Source organism: Ammospiza caudacuta, chromosome 2 (genome assembly GCF_027887145.1).
Source record: "Ammospiza caudacuta isolate bAmmCau1 chromosome 2, bAmmCau1.pri, whole genome shotgun sequence".
In the NCBI taxonomy this organism is placed as follows: domain Eukaryota; kingdom Metazoa; phylum Chordata; class Aves; order Passeriformes; family Passerellidae; genus Ammospiza; species Ammospiza caudacuta.
The window spans coordinates 52,231,235-52,249,794 of NC_080594.1; the positions used below are offsets into that span (position 1 = coordinate 52,231,235).

Genomic DNA, 18,560 nt, shown 5'->3' on the forward strand with positions numbered 1-18,560 from the left:
ATTGCAGAGATGATCCAAGACTTAACATTTGACTTTCAACTCTACTCCAACTGCTACTAGCTGCACTCACTGTCACCTGGTAAAAATACAAATTAAAGAGTGAATAAAAATTTCAGAGTTCTTCCAGCTGAGCTGACAATGATCTTGTTTGTATATATAGAAGCATTAAAAATTTATATATGTGGAGAGTAAATCTATAAGTACATCATTAGGCAACACTGGGAATGGTAGAAAGTGAATCAATAGCTATATCATCCCAGTCAATTCTTCCTGGAACATCACCATAAGCAGTCCAGAAATATTATTTTCAGATTCCTCTTAACTTCAAAATAATTAATTGGTGATTTTGTACTATATTATATTCTCCTTTCTGTACGGCATTCAGGTACCAAACCATATATAATTCGAACATACAAAGTAGAAGCATTAATTAGTTTTTAAACTGGCAAAGAATGGACAGTCTCATATTGTTTAGTCATTGATACAGCTGATATTCCCACTGGCAAATGCTACCTACAAAAGGAGGGATGACTTAACAAATGTGTGTCACACCTCTATGAAGGGTTCCCACCAAAATGCGTAATCGTGGGGAAACACTTGCCACGAGGGGGCACAGTTGAATTGCATTTCCTTAGCAATCGAAGTGAAGCCATTTACTGTTGTTTTCACATAACTATGCAATTGTATCCCTGGGAGAGCACTGGACAGCAAGAATGCTTCCCCTCATTCTCATTCACAGGGTGTCTCCCTGCGTTGCACGAAGATTTAAAGTATTGTTTGACCAATTATCATAAAGTTTATCAAGCATTTTAAAATACTTCAGATATTTATTAAGTAGCTTGTACTGCAAATGCAGTGTAAGAGAGGTGGAACAAAATATTCCATTTAGAAAGACAACAAATAAAAGCAGCACTACAGTTGCTTTGTGTGAGAGGAGACTTGACTTGGCAGGTGGGACCTCGCAAAGTTTAACAGCTCGTGGTAACAAGATGGAAAAATATGCAATAAAGTACAATGTCACTGTATGCACAAGAACAGCAGTATAAAGCAGGCCATCCTGTGATCTTGAACAATAAAGTAGTATTCATTGAACTGTAAATAAATATCCCCTTTTGCCAAACTGTAACACGTATAATAAAAATTATTTTCATACCTCCTAATGTCACGTTGCCATGAAGAAACCTCCCTTGATAAATAAGCCGCAAGATATTTGGACTGCTGACTTGTTCTTCTTCCCAGTCTGAAGAGAGAGAATTTTCACAGTTACATTGTAATAAAAACATCTTTTGTGACTTCTCTCACCTTTACCCAGGAAGAAAATCAGGAAAGGACTCTTGTATAAAACACTGAAGAGAGAACACAGGCTGAAGGTACAGGAAGACAATTCAAGGCCAGCACTCCTGAAGTCTATTCTTGAATCTATTATTTGATCCTGGGCATTGAAACACGTAATTTTATGTCTGCAAGTATAAATATTACTGATGTCACAGACTGCAGGATATATTTAGCAGATACACAAGTCCTAAAGAAAATATTTCATACATGCAAATTGCTTCCTGAATCTTGATATCCAGGCCATTCTGAGGCTTCCCAAGCCATACTTCTCATCACCAGCTAATTGACTAGCTGGAGCCATTCTCCAGCAGCGGGAAGCTGCCGCACACAGAGCGAGCGCTCATGTGATGGGTCACTTGAAACAGGACTCTGAGATCACAGCCCTGAAAAAAAGCTCCGCAGGCAGCTCAGCGCAGTTCGATGACGGCCAGATCCAACCAGTTCCATGTCTGGAGGGGGCAGTGACCTGAGCAGCCCCCGACGCCACCACAGAGCGCTCTCAGAGCACCCACTAATACATTTTAAGGAGCTTCTCCAAGGCCCATCCATTTTTATGTGTTTCAGTGTTTTTATGTAGCAAACACTGGTTCAAAAAAAAGCAAGCTTGCATTTTCCTACAATGCTTAAGCTATCATAAATAAATTATAAGCTTAAATGGTCTTTCCTACTCTTTTCCCATTCCCTGTCACAATGTGAAGAACAAATAAATATGCACTTTGCTTTCAGAACAAGTATCATAAAGCCTTGAAATGTTGAATTTAAATGGTCTCTCTGGGAATACAGTGTCTTCTGTTTCTTAGATGACCAGATATCTGGCTACAGTTGTTCACAAACATTCTCTCTTTCTGTTTTTGTAGTGTTTATATAGCAAAATCAATATTCAGCAAGAGATCAGGACAAGCCACAGAAACCAACCTGTTCACTGGGAACACACAATTAACATACAGGCAATAGCAACTGGCACCACAAAAGGAGAAGAACTGAAAAGGGTAGAAGGGGAAGCATGTAAAACAAAAGCCACAGCTGCAGAGTGTACAGAGAGGCATCTGGTGCAAAAAGCAAGCAGGCAGAGACTGGGCAGCAGGAGCCATCTCAGCCCCAGACCGCGGTGGGAGCAAGGCTGGTGCCAACAGTAGAATGTGCTACACTCCCAGGTGCTCCCATGTGCCTGGTTTATAAGATTAGATCAAATTAGGCAACCAAAGCTATTTGAATTTCAAGTATTTCCACTTAGGGGCTGATTCAATTGTCTTGCAATTCAAGCACATGCCCGTTCCGCTGTGCTGTGAAGTGGGCTACATCAAGGCTGAATTATTGCACTGCTACCATAATAGTTTTGTTTTGGATTTTTTTACTCCATACAGTCTGAACTCCACTATACTGTGGCTGTAAAGAGAAATTTAGCCAGTTGACAGTGCCATACTGATGTAAAAGCACAACCAAAAGAAGACAGACTAGATTTTGGCACAGGTATTTTGTCACTGTTAAGCTGTCAAGTTACCCATCCTTTTAATTTCTGCTTCTTGGCTGGAAGTCTGAAACATTTCTTTATGACATGAATTCAAATTTTAATTTCCATCGATGACTAAATGAGCCAAGGACTCACTGAATCTACCTTTTTTTTTAAAGTTCAGCTAATTGCTGTACAAGAAAGAAGTTAGTATTATTTAGCAGAAAATGGGGAGGAGAAGAAGAGAACAGGTAGCCTATCTAGATGATATACATTAAAATAAATTTGGCATTTTCTACTGCAAGTCGAGACATCCTTAATTAACAACTGTATTGCCAAAAGAGGTGGGGCAAGGTTTGCCTTAATCCTGCCAGCATGTGACAGAGGTTATTTCATTCTTTTTTTCCCCACAAGATCATGACAAGTCCAAATGGTGGTAAAAACAATTGTAACATCTCTGTTTCAAGGCAACTTTAGTCCTCATCAAGATTTCTCAGTCCTGTGGCAAAAAGGAGCACTCTCAGTCTGAAAACATCTAATGGGCAAATGTTTGTGAAAATCTATATGCTACTCTGAAGTGAGATGTCTTTTTTCCATTTAAATTGAGACTGTTCTTCTTTGCAGAAGCAATTAAATATTCATCAAAATTTAGAGTACTCCCCCAGGACAGCAGGTATTTGAACTGAGATTTCCATGTCTGGTTCTACTTTTTTAAAGAAGAGACTTTAAGGTCTGGGTCTCTTCCCAACTCTAAACTCAGAATCTGCAACTTTCAAGCTCTTCACAAGACTGTGAACATGATATCACATGTTCACAGGCACAGACTTGAGTAAGGAAAAAAAATCCAGTTCTGCCTCTACCAATTCAGATAAATGTACACAAGGAACATTTGGTTATGACAACTATGTTGTACATTATGTACATATGTACATTCAAATATGTACAGCACAGAAGCTATGTTAACCTATTTTTTAAAACATTTTACTTCTGTAACTAATACTTCAGAGGACTTAAAACCTCCTCCTTCATTACATATTTTACTAAATACATAATACTGCATCCCAGCAAATCAAACAGCAAACTGAACTTTTTTCCTGACCTCAAAGACCAGTTTAAGGCCTAAAATACTGATTATCACCATTAACTTTTTGGCAGAAACTATTATCCACCATATGTCTTTGACAAAGGCACCACAGAAACAGATAGTGCAATGTTTTAGTTTGTCTAAATAGTAGTCTTTTTAACATCAAAACAGTAACCCAAATGAAGTCCTGTACCAAAAGAAGCATTTTCTTTCATCCTATGTAATGCTATGTCTGGGTTTTGGCTATTTTCCCATGAAATCATAGTCGGGGAGAACAGAAGCACTTTGTTTTGGGGAGCTATTCACATATGTGAATACACATCTTAAGTTCTCAAGTCCATTTTCCAAAGCCAGTATTCCTGCATGACACCAAGTATATTTACACAAACTACATCCAGTCTTCTAATGTCTCTTAAAATGAGCTTTTATATTCGTTTTCTTCCTAAAGAAATATCAGTATTACAGATCCTTTTGAAGATAAGGCAGTAAGGAAAAAGTACTTCAGACTCAATTTCACTAATGCATTCCTGTGACTTCCAATGTTTTATTTTAGCTGTTCTCACATAAGAGGTTTTATATCTCCAACATTTCCTCACACTTACTAGATCCTCTAAATGGATCGATAAAGAAAAGTGTCTAAAGATAGGGGGAAAGAAGTACTTCAGTTTGGGGAAGCAGATTTCAGAAATAAAGTAGGAAACAGCTCTGACATCTAAAAATCTGCCCAACTGAAGGAACTGTGAAAAAGAAGGCAAGACACCTTATTTCTGCATAAATCTTTGTCCAGATAGTGAATACACATACTTAATTTGAATGTTGAGCAAGAGATCAGTTTATTGACACTTCAGTCTGAATACACAGGGAATCTCCTTGCTCACCAGTTAAAAAGCCCAAGCCACGCTGCTACTCACCCATTGGCCAGTTGTCATACACATGTTTTGCAATATCTGCAGCAGAGTCATTCGGTGAAAACAGGAACTCTTTTGTTTTCCCGCTTACCAAGATGAGGCGCAAATTTATCTGGTAAAAAACCCCAAAACATCAGTATTAGGAAAGTTTACAGAGACAACTTAAATTATTTATTTGTTACAGTTACTAAAAACTGTTGTTGGTTTTGCAAGATTGATCCAAATTATTTGAGAAAACAGTTTAACATGTTAACATATGTTAAAAAGAGGGTCAAAGAGGTCAACAGAATGTTGTTCACATATCCATAATCTAGGAAGATTAAATTCTAACAGCTGGTATTTTTGATTATAAACACCAGAAGATTCTGTTAGCAATTGAATCAACTGTGCCAGTAAAAAATAGCTTTCAACAAGGTAGAAACATACTCTAGCAATTACACATAAGGAACATAGCTCCTGAATGAAGAGGAAAAGTATAAACCTGAAAAATTAACCTAGAGAGAATTAAAATATCAAAATCTGCACCTGAATACCCTATGAGTCTAAATAAAAGCCCTAGAATGCTCCCTCCTGATCTCAGCCAGTGCATCTCCTACAAAATGCCAGAGAGTTAGACAGCATCCTTCCTTGCTCCCAGCTGCCACAAAGCTGCCTTCCTGAATCCCCCTGCCAGTCTTCTGAATCCAAAACTTTGTCCCACAAATGTCTTTTACCACAAGCAAAGTGAGGTCCACATGCAACAAAGTAATAACATCCCACCGTAATTTTTCTTTCATTAATTTCCTCCATACAACCAACAGCACCTTCAGCCATAATTTTCCTCTCCTCTATTTGCAAACTACTGAATATAATTTCTTTCCCATATAGCATTAAAATAACACATATAAAGAGCTCACTATGACATTATTTACAATGCAAAAGAGATTAAATTTTGGCTCCTCAAGCGACTGTTTGCAAGGTCACAAAATACATTTGGTAGCACTTAGCAATGCCCATGGCAAGCAGGAGTCTAGCTGCTGTTGTACTTTGACCTATGGGCCCACATTTCATCAAGTTTCAGTGAGACTTTAGCAGACTAACTGCTTGGATACTTTTTTCCAAGTCACATTCTCAAGCTGTGGCTCTCACTTTAGGTAAGTTGCAACAAAGCTTTCTTTGTTGGAATTCAGCAAACTGTTTTCTACATCAAATATCAAGTGCAGAATTTACAGCAAAGTCCAAGTTTTCTAGACTTCTCGAAAAAGATCTCAGTGCATCACATCTTCTGAACATAAGAGCCCTACCTCAGCTGCCTGCTCTCCACTTATTTCAGAAGCTCTTTAGACAGATCATCTATTCCCTCCTGAATGCTTTGGCTTGGATTCATCCCACCTATCTTTAAGCACCTAATGGAGGTATCCAAATTACAATCTCTACCATCCAGCACACTGCAAGGTCAATGAAGGAAATGACCCCTCCTAAAAGCAATTCAGTGTCTATTTCAAAGTGTAGCAAGTACAAAAGGAGTGAGCATAAAAGGCTAAGTTCTCCTCCCTGTCCTCCCACTAACACCCTTTGGAAAAATACAAGTTCCCCCATTAGGCCAGGAAAGCAAATGGCAGCTGTCTCTGAGAAAGCACCACAGCCACTCCAAGAGCATCACTGCATACCATGAGATGACAAAAAAAAACTTGAAAGAGAGAAACTGAGGGAATGCTGTTTAGTTGAAGAGAATTCTTCATAAAATTCAGAATACATTTGGCTATACACAATAAAGTTTGTTTTCTTTGGGATTTCCACAATGATTAAGGAATTATTTTCAGATTTCACCAATATTTAGCAGGAAAAGCAGCTCAAGTTCTACTGTTCTTGTTTACTCCAAAAACCTAACTACTGTGATGAAACTACAGCTTCAAAAAGTTGGACTATATTCAGGTGTTGTTTTGTTTATATTGGCTTCCAGTTTCAGTATTTTGCCCCTCTTTACTGTCTCCACCTGTGTATGTATAGACAACACTCACATACACAGTTTCTTTAGCTGGACTACCCCAGATAAGCTCTTCAAGCTTTCTCCAGTGAGATAACTATTTCTCCTTTCATCCTAGGAGCCTGTCTCTGCACATTTTTTTCTATCTTCTCCCCAAACAAATGACAATTTCTGAAGCATACTACATGATGTCTAACCAGATGCTTGTAGAACACCACCAGTAATGTCCTCTGTCTACTGGAACCACCTATGACTGTGTCCCAAGAGCACATATGCCTTCTTCATAACTGCACCATGCTGTTTGCTCGGTTACTCTGCACTCTTTTCTACTTTGATCCTTTCAATTATTCAGCCTCCAAGCTTTTATTTTGGCTGTATCACCCTAAAGAACATGGCTACAAATTTCATCCCAGTCCTATTACTCCATCCCTCAGAGAGAAAGGAGGCTAGGTATAAAGAAGTATTCTGCATCACAAAGATGTTTCAGATTTATCCCATGTCTGGGCACTGGACCTAAGAAATCTCCCAAAGCTGTTCTTCCTCTCTGCATTACAAGCACTTTTCAAACTTCATGTCACCAATGAATTCTAGCAGCAGGACATCTTTACACTTACCTTTGTCATTAAATGAATTAGGAAACATCAAAATTGATCTGACACTTGTTTCATAATGAATTTAACAACAAGCGCTCTCTGAGCTGCCTCCCCCGCTCTCAGCCAGGTCCTCTATGTGAGGCTCACAGACACACAGTTTCTCTAATACTTTTTAATTTCTCCTGTTTAACCAATAGTTTGCAAAACAGCACCACATCAGTTACTAAGTACATATTCAGATGACACTATAAAACTATGCATGTAGAAAGTAAGTTCTTTTCATCAGTTTGCCACACTCCAGCTTTTGGAAGTGGGGTGTACCGCATTTGATTCCACTCTCTCTATACCTCATTATTTTTAAAGCATTAATGCACCTTTTTAAAATACTGCCAAAAATTTAGGAAGTTCAGACCACATCACAAACTGTTACTTGTGCTTGGAATGGACTACCTGTTTAAAAGAACAAACAAACCAACCCCAAATTTTCAGCACCAGTGCCTACCTTAGCTTCTTCACCAGCAGCTCTTTTGCCTCTCACTCCAATTCCCCATATCCATTTCCTATACTCTAACTGGCTCATGAGACACCCCCTTAGCTTGCTCCCTCTGGCCAAGCAGTTCCCAAACTCTGAATTTATATAATGTATCTAAGGATTTATTTTGCTTCATCTCTGTAATTTAGCTGTGGTGGGGGTTACCTGGTTTTAAGACCACAGCACTTTCCTAGGTAGCAGACATAACACCAAACCATCCACTCCCTAGAATTACTTTGTTTGGATCCTACAAGGAGATGACTGAAAACAACCCCAAAAGATTAGCCCTGCTCAGCACTTAAAAGTATGATTATGGCACTGCATTAACATAGACGTTATGTTAACACAGAAGTGAAGTTATTCTTCTTCTGCCACATTAGGAAGACACATTTCTTTTTATTCTCACTACTGAGTTTTGAGATCACTAGGCACACTACAGTGAATACAGAAAGGAGATTAATATCACTAAAAAATAACCAAAACTAACTTGGCTTCCTGGAAAATTCCATTAAGTCATACCTATGCAGTTAATATACTCCATAAAATCAATAAAAGCAATATGTGGAGGGAGGGGGGAGGCAGGGGGAAGAGTGAAAAATGTGAGATCCTTCTTTCCCTCTACCTCCCCAAGATGGATAAGGTTCTTGATGCTGAAGAGCATTTCTTAGTCTTACTATGAAATATAAAAGGCACATTGAGATAAGATAATCATTTTACAGGGTATATTAAAAAGGATGTCTAAAACACAGTATAAATATTTTCATTAAAAAAAAAGAAATCATCCCATGTCAGCAGAAGCCCAAAATGAATTTTGAAGTCAGTCAAGCAGATGTTATATGAAGTGCAAAGTTATAGCTGTTCTAATGAAAGCTTTGAGCATTTTCTTATTTATAGTACAGCATGCCACTGACACATTTAGTTTGCATGTTTATCTCTCTCTCTCTCTCTCTCTCTCTCTCTCTCTCTCTCTCTCTCTATATATATATATATATATATATATATATATTTGTGTTTCTTAATCTTGGCTTGAAGGAATCTTAGTCTTGAGTTGCTTATCACACTACCCCAAAGGGTTTGAAGCAAATAATCCTAAAAATCCTAAAACTTGCCTCTAAATTTAGAATCCAATCTCATTTCCCTCAAGAATATTGGTAAATGTAAAACTTGCAACTGCTGTACTACTTCATCTTGCAAATAAACTATAGGGGATCTGAAAAAATTACAGAGATTCCAGAAACCTCAGAACTAAAAGAAGAAAGAGAGAAGATAAACCTGTATGTGTATACACAATAACTCAAAGTGAAGAAAAAAGTCTTGGTTAGGTAGAGAAATTTTGACACAAAAGCATCAAGTTTTTATTTTTCAAGTTAAGAAAGAATTCTTAGCAACCTGAGCTATCCTATTTCCTACATTAAAAGCTGCCAAGGAGGTTGTATCTGTATTCCTTGTATGCTTAAAGCCCCTCCACCTATTCTTGTCGAGTGTCTTGGTCACAAAAAACTTTTGCAATTCTCATAGCCCTGACAAGTTTGCTTTTCAACTGGGAATGTTAGAACAACTGTCCTGATTATGGTTTTTTTCTTTTTTTCAGGGTACCAAAGGGAGTTCCAGCCTTTTGCTACAACAACATGATAGAGATACTATCCTCACACTTCTGTGTTGTAGCATCCACTGCAACCTTACTGCTGACAGCAGTCAAGGGCAGCCAGAGTATCAGAAGAAGGTTTTAATACAATTTGCAGTCTACATCCCCTCTGCACTCTTATGTAATAGCACATTCTGTTTGTGATCTCGAGCATGCAAATCTCACCCTCTCCCCCCCACCCCAATCTCATAATCACAGCTCCAGTAACTCCCCCATCAGTTGCACTGAGTACACAATAAAAATTTTCAGCATAGATTATATTATCCAAACAACAACAAACCCCCCCACCAAACAGAAAACCATCCAAAAATAAAACTGTATTTATGAAAAGATTATAGTAACAACTGTGACCACAATTTTTGGAAGAGAAATTTGGGTCACATATATGCTGACATAGAGTAAGTTGTGTTTTCTTTGTTCTAGGCATCTGCAAAGTTTGTTCATTCTTTAGGGCATACCTACAAAATATCTTAGCGTCACAGTGCTTCTAATTTCACAGCTAATGTTAAATAAATGGGAAGTCACTTTAACATCAATAAACATTGTGTAGGTTGGAAATCTCATTTCTTAATGTTTGACTTCTCATCTATTCAGTTAAACAAGCTAATTGGTTATCAATTTTATCCTCCAGTAGCAGCTTAAGATTGCTCCCCAACTTACAATTCAAATGCAGAGAAGTGTCATATCACTACATCATATGCAGCCCCAAGTTTAAACCAACTGCTTTTCTTTAGCTGTTTGAAGATTGAAATACATGCACAAAACAATTTTTTCCTCAACATCCAATACACTTACCTTCTTGTTCAAGTTCATTAATGTAAAAAGTAAGTTGGGTCTCTAAAGACACATTAAGGTTTCCTAATGGCTCTAGGCCAAAGAGGAACCTCTCAGCCCCCACTTTAGTGACTGAATTCCACCAGATTTACATACAAGGTTGAACAAAGCCCAAATAACAGTCTAAGCATCACACAAGTCAAGTCAGCAGGGACCTGCAGGTTCTGAACACCAGGTCATTCCTGGAATGCATCCACCTGAATACAATGAAGAACTTCAGTTTTTACATGTCCTGCAAGTCCGTTGTAGAACGTGAGCTGTTACACTGAGTGCTCTCTTCTCATTCCCAGCTTAAATTTATTCTTGAATAAGTTACACTCACTGATGTCACATGCACATCACGCTTTAGCCCAAAAAACCCTGGGGTTTTGATGGCTTTCTTCTGCATCTGCAGACAAGGACACACTTAGCCAAAATTAAAAAGCAAAGGTTCTCCTCATTAAAAGCCTGGCCCTTGATGGGAACACTGTCTTCAGAATGCTAAAACACATCAATAGAGATTAAGGTAACTGGGCTTGGTAGGCCTGGAGGGGACCTATTAGCAGCCTTCCCATGCCTAAATTACCAAAGGACTCCTTTCTGTTCAAGACAGAAGATCAACAGATCAATGGTCATAAATCAACAGATCAATGGTCTTAAATGGAAACAAGAGACTGAACTGTGATCAGATAGAAAGGTTTTCACCCTGAGGATCTCAAAACAGTGGTCACTCAGAGATGCTCTGGAAGCTCTGGCCTTGTGGATTTTCAAGGTCCAACCAACAAAGCCTCAAGCAATCTGGTCTGAATTCAGTGGTGAGTCCGCTTCCAGCAGGAGCTTGGGCTAGAAAATTGCTCAAGGTCCTTTCCAAAGTGAACAATTCCACAATCCACTTTAATCCCTATCCATATTTTTAGTTTTGTTTAAACTTTCTTAAGTATGCATAATTAGAATGATATACAGTATTTCAGGAATTCATAAAATGATACTAGAACCTCCTTAAACTGACTGCAAAAGCTTCTCCATTTTCAATTACAAACATCACAACTGTCTTACATTTGTAATGCAGTAATCTCACAATGCTCCTCTCCGGCCCAGTTGTTTCTATGACATAAACTTTCAAGCTTGCATTTCAAAATACAGCTTTTAATCACCTGTAATGTACAGGATATTCTTATTGTAATTCGACTAATTCTGTTCCTCTTAATTCAGTCTTTGAGATAATCCCATCTCCATACAACACTACAATCATCTTCTATACTATTCATCATCAACAACTTTCATCAGCATACTGATTTTCCTTGTCTTAGAGGCATAAACGAAAACAATACAAAGACAGCTGGTCCCAAAACTATCTTTAAGGAATTCCACTAAGCATAACTGACAGCCTGACACTTACATCCTGAACACTGTACTTTGCCATCTTCTCCACCTAAGTCACATACTCAATCAAACCCTTCCCCAGCCTTCCCCAGCTGATCCCTTGCTATGCAACATCAGCAACTCACTGAAGGCCAGGCAGATTACACCTCTGTCACAGACATCTTTTGTTAAAAATCCTTTCTTGGGATTTTTCTTCCTTCTGAGAAGCTGTGGCCTCAGCAACAAGATGTAAACCATGGCTGTCTGCTGCTGTGGAATGCAACAGGTGCATCTGTGATTGGTCCCCTGTGGATGTTTGGATTTACTGACCACTCACGGCAGAGCTGCTCTCACTCTCTGCCGGGACACAGATCTTTGTTATTCATTCTTTTCTATTCTTAGCTTAGCTAGCTTCTGAGAACTTTTCCTTCCCTTTATTTCTAGTATAGTTATAATGTAGTATATATATCCTAAAATAATAAATCAAGCCTTCTGAACATGGAATCAACATTCTCGTCTCTCTCTCACCCTCAAAACCCTTGTGACCACCGTCACACACCTCTTCTGCATTTCCCCTATGTGGAAAACACTCTCCTTCCAGAGAAAACTAGCTGGTGAATCTGTCCTGATCTGATTTGGATCAATAGAAATAATGAATTTTATTCCATTATTTCTTCTCTGTTCCTCCTCAGCATCCTTCCCGAGATGGCTACTCATCTGTCAAGTTCAAAAGTCTCTCTTCACATCTTTTCACTCAACTAGCATGTAGATATTTTATAACTTAATTTCTTCAACCTGAAGAAATTAAGTTATAAAATATCTGAAGAAACACCAAGCATGCAAATCCCTCAGGCACACTCCTTAATACTAACCCACTACATTTAGTTTAATCAGCATCTGCCTCCTTGAAATCCAAAGCCTTTACATATACTTCTGCTTTGTTTATTCTTCCATTTGATTTTAACTGTATCAGCTTGTGGTCATTGAAACTAATGGTCATCTCCCCAAGCAGCCTTTTGAAGATTTCCAGAACTTTCTGGGAATTTGAGACACATCTAGAATAATAGTATTAGCTCCTTCTCAGCCAAGAAACTAGCTGGGAGAGGGACCGAGGTGCCCAAGGTAAGAAAGTAAGAGAGCAAAATTATAATGCAAGCAATGAGAATGCAAGCATTCTCAATGAGAGACAAGAGATCCTTCATTCTGAACTCTTCTTCAAGAGTCACTTGGTAAAATAAATTAAACTACAGTTCTCATTAATCACACTTCTAGCCACCTATTTTCACCAGATACTTTATAGGAAATACAGGTAACTTAACCACACTTCCCCAATTGAACACCTAAAATTTACACTTGGCAACCCTCAGAACCCCTGTATTTAGCTTTGCTCAACCTCTACAACACTTGCAGTACCTGTAATAAATTTCCTTTGTATTATGAAAAAAAAAGATTGACATGGAAAATGAAAAGAAACCTACATTGTCCATGTGAATGAACAAAGCTCTGAAGGTCCATTGCCAGCTGTGTCACTTGTTCAAAGGCACAGCACTTGTGAAAGTAGGGCAATCCCAACACGACACCGGGTAAATGTGACAGCACCCTGCGTCACTGTGCAGGGCTAAGGTGAACTTCAGACCAGTTCCAATGACACACTCACCTTTAGACTACTCCAAAGTGAAACAAATATGGTTTTATGTGCAACTGCTTTCTCAAACAAGGAATGGATAAGGAAGCTTTGAACTGCTAAAAATTTAGTTAGCAAATTTGAGAAACTTGAAGTGAAAAGAAAGAGAAAACCGAAAGAGAGCATAAGCAAATTTTACTTCAAGGGGGAAAAAAAAGCAAAATCCTATAGGCATTTAACTCAGTAGCTATGATAGAACTAGCTGTTTCTATGGAAACCATGACACTCTTGAACTTAAAATCCTAGTGCCTGGTTACACTTCATCCATTTCCTCACTTCAGTTCAAGTAACATAGGAACAATGGCAATATCTTCCAATGAGTTTCAGGGTTATGTTTTCAGAAGAAATATCTAGGAAACACTGTTCTTCAAAAGAAATGAATACAGCCACTGTAATAAATAAGCAGCAAAATACAGTGGATTTCAGTCAAGTTTACATACAGTTTCCTGTACTATCCTGTCTATTTGCATTCCTGAAACAATTCTGGGTTAGTTTGGTTTTTTGGGGTTTTGTGGAGAGGGATGAGGTAAACACAACACACTAATGTGCCTGCTGGAGCTAATTAAGAATTTTCACTGAAAATCAACTTTGACAAGACTTTAAAACCAGAAGAATAACTTTTTCTTACAACATACTCGTTGTATTAGCAAAATATTTTTTCATTATTTAATGAAGTAAGACTCTAACACAGAATAATTTGTCTCACAGCAGTAAAACAAAACTGAGGCACTACTTTACCTGGATCAAGTATCTGGTCTTCTCAGGTCAAGTGGAGTTTTGGCCACCGTATCCCACACACATACTTTAGTCATAAACTGTCTCCTGCTGCCTCCCAGGAGAATTCACTCTGACAGAGAAGAGTCAAAGACCTACTCTGATTACTCATTAGCCATAGTCAGGGCAGTTTCACCCTGCACATAATTGTCTTAGTCCATCATGATCCTAATGTGCAAATTACAAGACAGAAGACATCGAAGACCTTTAACTTGTCTTTAACACATGCCAGAAGTTCAGGAGACTTAATATAAATAGGTAGTAAAAAATGCAGAAAGTGGCATTCAAGTTTGCTATTTTTGGAGTTCATTCTTTCAACTCAGTGTTGGAATAAGTGTGCTTTCACTGAGGAATAAAGTGATTAAAACATGAAACAGTGAAACTGATATACTCAAATTAACATGAAATTTGGGTAGAGGCCATTTTAGCCATCAGTATGCCACACTGAGCCAGTCAATTCCAAACACAAGAGTGGAAACAGTAAAACTGCAATGCCCACAAGGGAAGTTCTTGTTTGCAGGCTGAACCAGTTAGCTCTGGTCAGCAGGGCCACAGGGAGGTGGTTTGGTATCTATGGTGGTTTACAGCTCCTGCTCTCAGGAGGGACCTGTAAAACAGGAACCAGCCCATCCTGGGGTCACATACCCTGGGGTCCCTGGCCTGTAGTGCATGCAGTTAGTGCTGCAGCTCCAACACGGGCATTTGTATGCCTTCTTCAGAACTTACATATAATAACAACAGAGGAGAGCATTCCAGGGTTTCTTTCTGAAGTGGGAAAGAGTGTGAGTAGGAGAGAGAGAGAAAAAGGTGTCTGTTTCTATATTTTCAATCTCTGTCTCCCTAAAAATATCTTTTAATGACACACATCCCAGTGTTTGACTCCAGAATTTAAAAATGCAATCAGCGTGTACCATTTGTGCTACCATTCTGCCATCTCTTCTCAAGAGCTGCCCCTGGATGAGCCCAACACCTTGTTTTCATTCTCTCCTATTAAGCTGATATTTGAAGCTTAAGAGTCCACCCCACAAATATTATTAATGATAATTCTAGTCACTTAAATTTGGATTTAATTCTGTTATAACTCAATAATTGTTCTATTGTGTTCTGTAGGGAGAATATTTAAGTATTATTTTAAAATATTATTTAGGGCAGTTCAGTGGCACCTTGTAAAAGACTGATGCAAGACCATCAAGTCTGCGAACACTGATGTTGTGCAATGCCTAACACCTGCAATTTGAAAGTCAACACTACCACTGCTGCTAACAAAGGAGAACATACAATTCCACAGAACCAGTTCCATATGCAGCTACTTTTTCCAAGTACAAGCAGCAGAGACATACTCTCTATCCCTTCATAATCCCCAATCAATTATTTTTTCTTACTTTTAACCAACTTTGTAGGGTTCAATTTGATTTAACCATGTACCTAGAAGACTACCTAGACTGGGAGATACTACAGTTTTATAACCCACAGAGGTCATACCATAGACAAAAGTCAAAGTAGTCTTCCACTTATAGCCTGGATGAATATAAACATCAGCTCAATTTGACCAAAACTAAAGCTCTTTGGAGGAAAGAAAAAAAGTGAACACAACGAAAACATTAAAAATACATGAAAAAAAATGGACATTTCAAGGGAGCTGCTATTTACTGGAGCAATCAAAATAATTATAATTGCAAGCAGCACTGATTCGTGGATATCCTCTAGTTCCACATGCTAATTTTCAGGAGAAAAGTTTCAGTTTTTTAAAATGTTCTTTGTTTGTTTTTAAATGAAGTTTTAAAACATTATTTTTCATATTTAGTTACCTAAACATAATAAGGATGGACTGGGTTCTCTGCATTCTTGAGCTAGACTTTATTGCAGAAGTCCAACTGCTCCTCCCTTTGCTTCCCCTTTCTACCATGTGAGGCAGGAGCATTAACTAAGGATCACTTCAGTGTGGATATTCAGGTACATGAACATATACATAAGAAGACACAAGTAAGTAGCCAATTCAGAAAATCTCTTGGGAAATATTTAAATAAGGAAGAAAAGGATTTCTTTAAAAAGAAAAGACCCCCAAACATAAAACACACACACACAAAACCACATACAAATCCACAGAAAAATCACCCCACTGTCTTGGAAATGAATGGTCTACTCCTTACATATGAGAGCATAAAGATTCATGAGATCTTACTCATGAAGATTACAGCATGAGATTATACTTTTCCTCAGAAACAAATTGATCTCCAACACAAAGCCTGTGTTTAAAATGTGCTACACTTCAGGCCCCCAAAACCAGACAAAAATAGTCTGATTTGGAGCAGAAGAGAAATAATACAAGAGCAAGGAAACAACCCAACCTTCTGAATCCAATTTCATCTTCTCTTTTCTCTTGCAATAAGTGTTGCATTATATGTTATTTAATACAGTTTACTGTGCAATACAGAAAACATCACACGGTGACTAAGTAGGAGATTATAGCTAAAAAAATACTATTTTCCATTTCAACTAAACACAGCTTGAAAAACTTAGAAAAAAAAGTCACTCCATAAGGATAAATAAAGAGTGACACAGTTCTATGGAAGTCTCCTCATATAAACTCTGTTGCGTAAATAAATAAAAAAAAAACAACAAAACTTCCTTAGGATTTTTCAGGACCTAGATCCCAATGGAAATATCAGCAACAGGAGGTCAGATTTGTGGCTTCTCACTTCACAGTGATATTGGGACTCTGCTGACAGGTCCTTTAACTTGGTCAGCAACAACAAAGTATGAAATTTTTCAGGCCTTGAGATTGTATGTCAAAAACAAAATAGAAAAAAATCTTTAAAATCTTTTAAAACATGAAAGAGGCAAAGAGTTGCACCTTGACTTAGAGATATATTTCAGATCACTTGGGTGGGCATACCATAAAATTAAATTTTTATTAATAACTACCAATTCCTAGCTTCTCTGGGCCTGCTGTGTATCATGGCAGTCAGCCAAAGTTTTGCCATTCCAAAGCACTACATAAATCGCTGAGCTGTGATAATTAAAGGCAAGAGACAGGACATTATATATTTTTGTCTCTGATGCAAAATATAGTTCCTATTTTAATCAAAATGGATGTTTCAATGACCAGAGAACTCTTTTATTCTAGCAAAACCAAGCAACTCAGATATGAATGAGAACAGAACCTTTTCTAATTGTTTTCCTTTTAAAATAGCCCAGAGAAAACACTGAATTATGTGATAAAAATCAAGGATTTTGATGCTGATGCCAATTTATTCAGAATACAACTCTTCAAGAGCAAACAGCTTGACTTTAACCTCTGCCTGTACTTCTCAGAATAGAATAATGAACACACTTTCTTTTCCTTTTTTTCCTTCCTCAATGAGTTACCCTCCTTAATGTTCAACAAAAATTTAAACCATGTTTATAGAAACCTTACATGTTTTTCTTCTATTTAAACATTATGGCACTAATGCATCCCCAAGCTAAGTTTGCTGAAGTCAACTGTCTGAATTAATGGAATGACATCACAAATAAGGTCTGATGCAGTTATTTACTGTGCTCTGCATTCACTGTTGCACACTAAAAGGCACAGCTTATTCCCCTCTGAAGCCAGTCAAGTGCTTTTGTTGTTCCAACCAGCTCTCAGTCTAAGAGTAATTCTTATCCTGCTTCCATCATGAAGAGCACCAGCACATCCAGACTGCCTATTAATGACTAAAAGAGTTAAAGCTGGCCTTTTATTTTGGTCTCCTCCTTTTCCAGAATTGTAAAGACTTCTGTAGAGTCAGAAACATACAATTTACCAGCTGTTAACTTACCACTCAACTTCCTTGGATGATTTAGTTTCTGATGCAGTATCCCTTTATGACTACCCTGTGGCTTTGTGAAGTACTTGCTACCACAGTGTGTCTGCATGGGAAGGCACCTTAACTTTTTTTCCTCCACACAAGAGTTTTCTTCAAAGAAAAACAGATTTTAGTGAAGATGGAAAAAAAAAGATTTATAAGAAAAGCTTTTTCAGAGCTTTCTTCTATCTTCATTTGTCTTACATGCCCAGAGTCTACACAAAAAGCATTAAATTACATAAAAATGCTTCATTTCAGCCCTTCAGAAAAAAATCTATCTTCACACAAATAACACAAATTTAAGACCCAATTGATATTCAGGCATCTTCTAAGCATAAATATCCTCTTGGTCTAGGATGTCACTAAATCCTTACCACAAGGAGAGAACAGTGATGCCTTCTTGAAGGCAATACAATCTTTTAATCAGTAGTGATTATAAGCAACACCAGTCACGGCTCTCAGTTCTTACTGCATCAACAACTACATTATAACAAGCCATCTGCTCTGTGTCAAAGCAGTGAGTAAGGTTGGCTTCTGTGAATCTGGGGCAACATGTGTTCTAGCTTGCATCTTAATTATGATTTACA

General features: G+C 37.9%; 1 protein-coding gene across 1 annotated transcript in view; it reads right to left on the minus strand.

Annotated features, from left to right (window-relative positions):
* The window catches only part of UBL3 (ubiquitin like 3), a 56,413-nt gene that overhangs the window by 5,278 nt on the left and 32,575 nt on the right, over positions 1 to 18,560 (minus strand). Inside the window, exons 2-3 of the mRNA XM_058824028.1 lie at positions 4,781 to 4,889; positions 1,154 to 1,240 (exon numbers count right to left, since the gene is read on the minus strand). Coding sequence (XP_058680011.1) covers positions 1,154 to 1,240; positions 4,781 to 4,889 — 196 coding nt within the window. The remainder of the gene's footprint in view (positions 1 to 1,153; positions 1,241 to 4,780; positions 4,890 to 18,560) is intronic.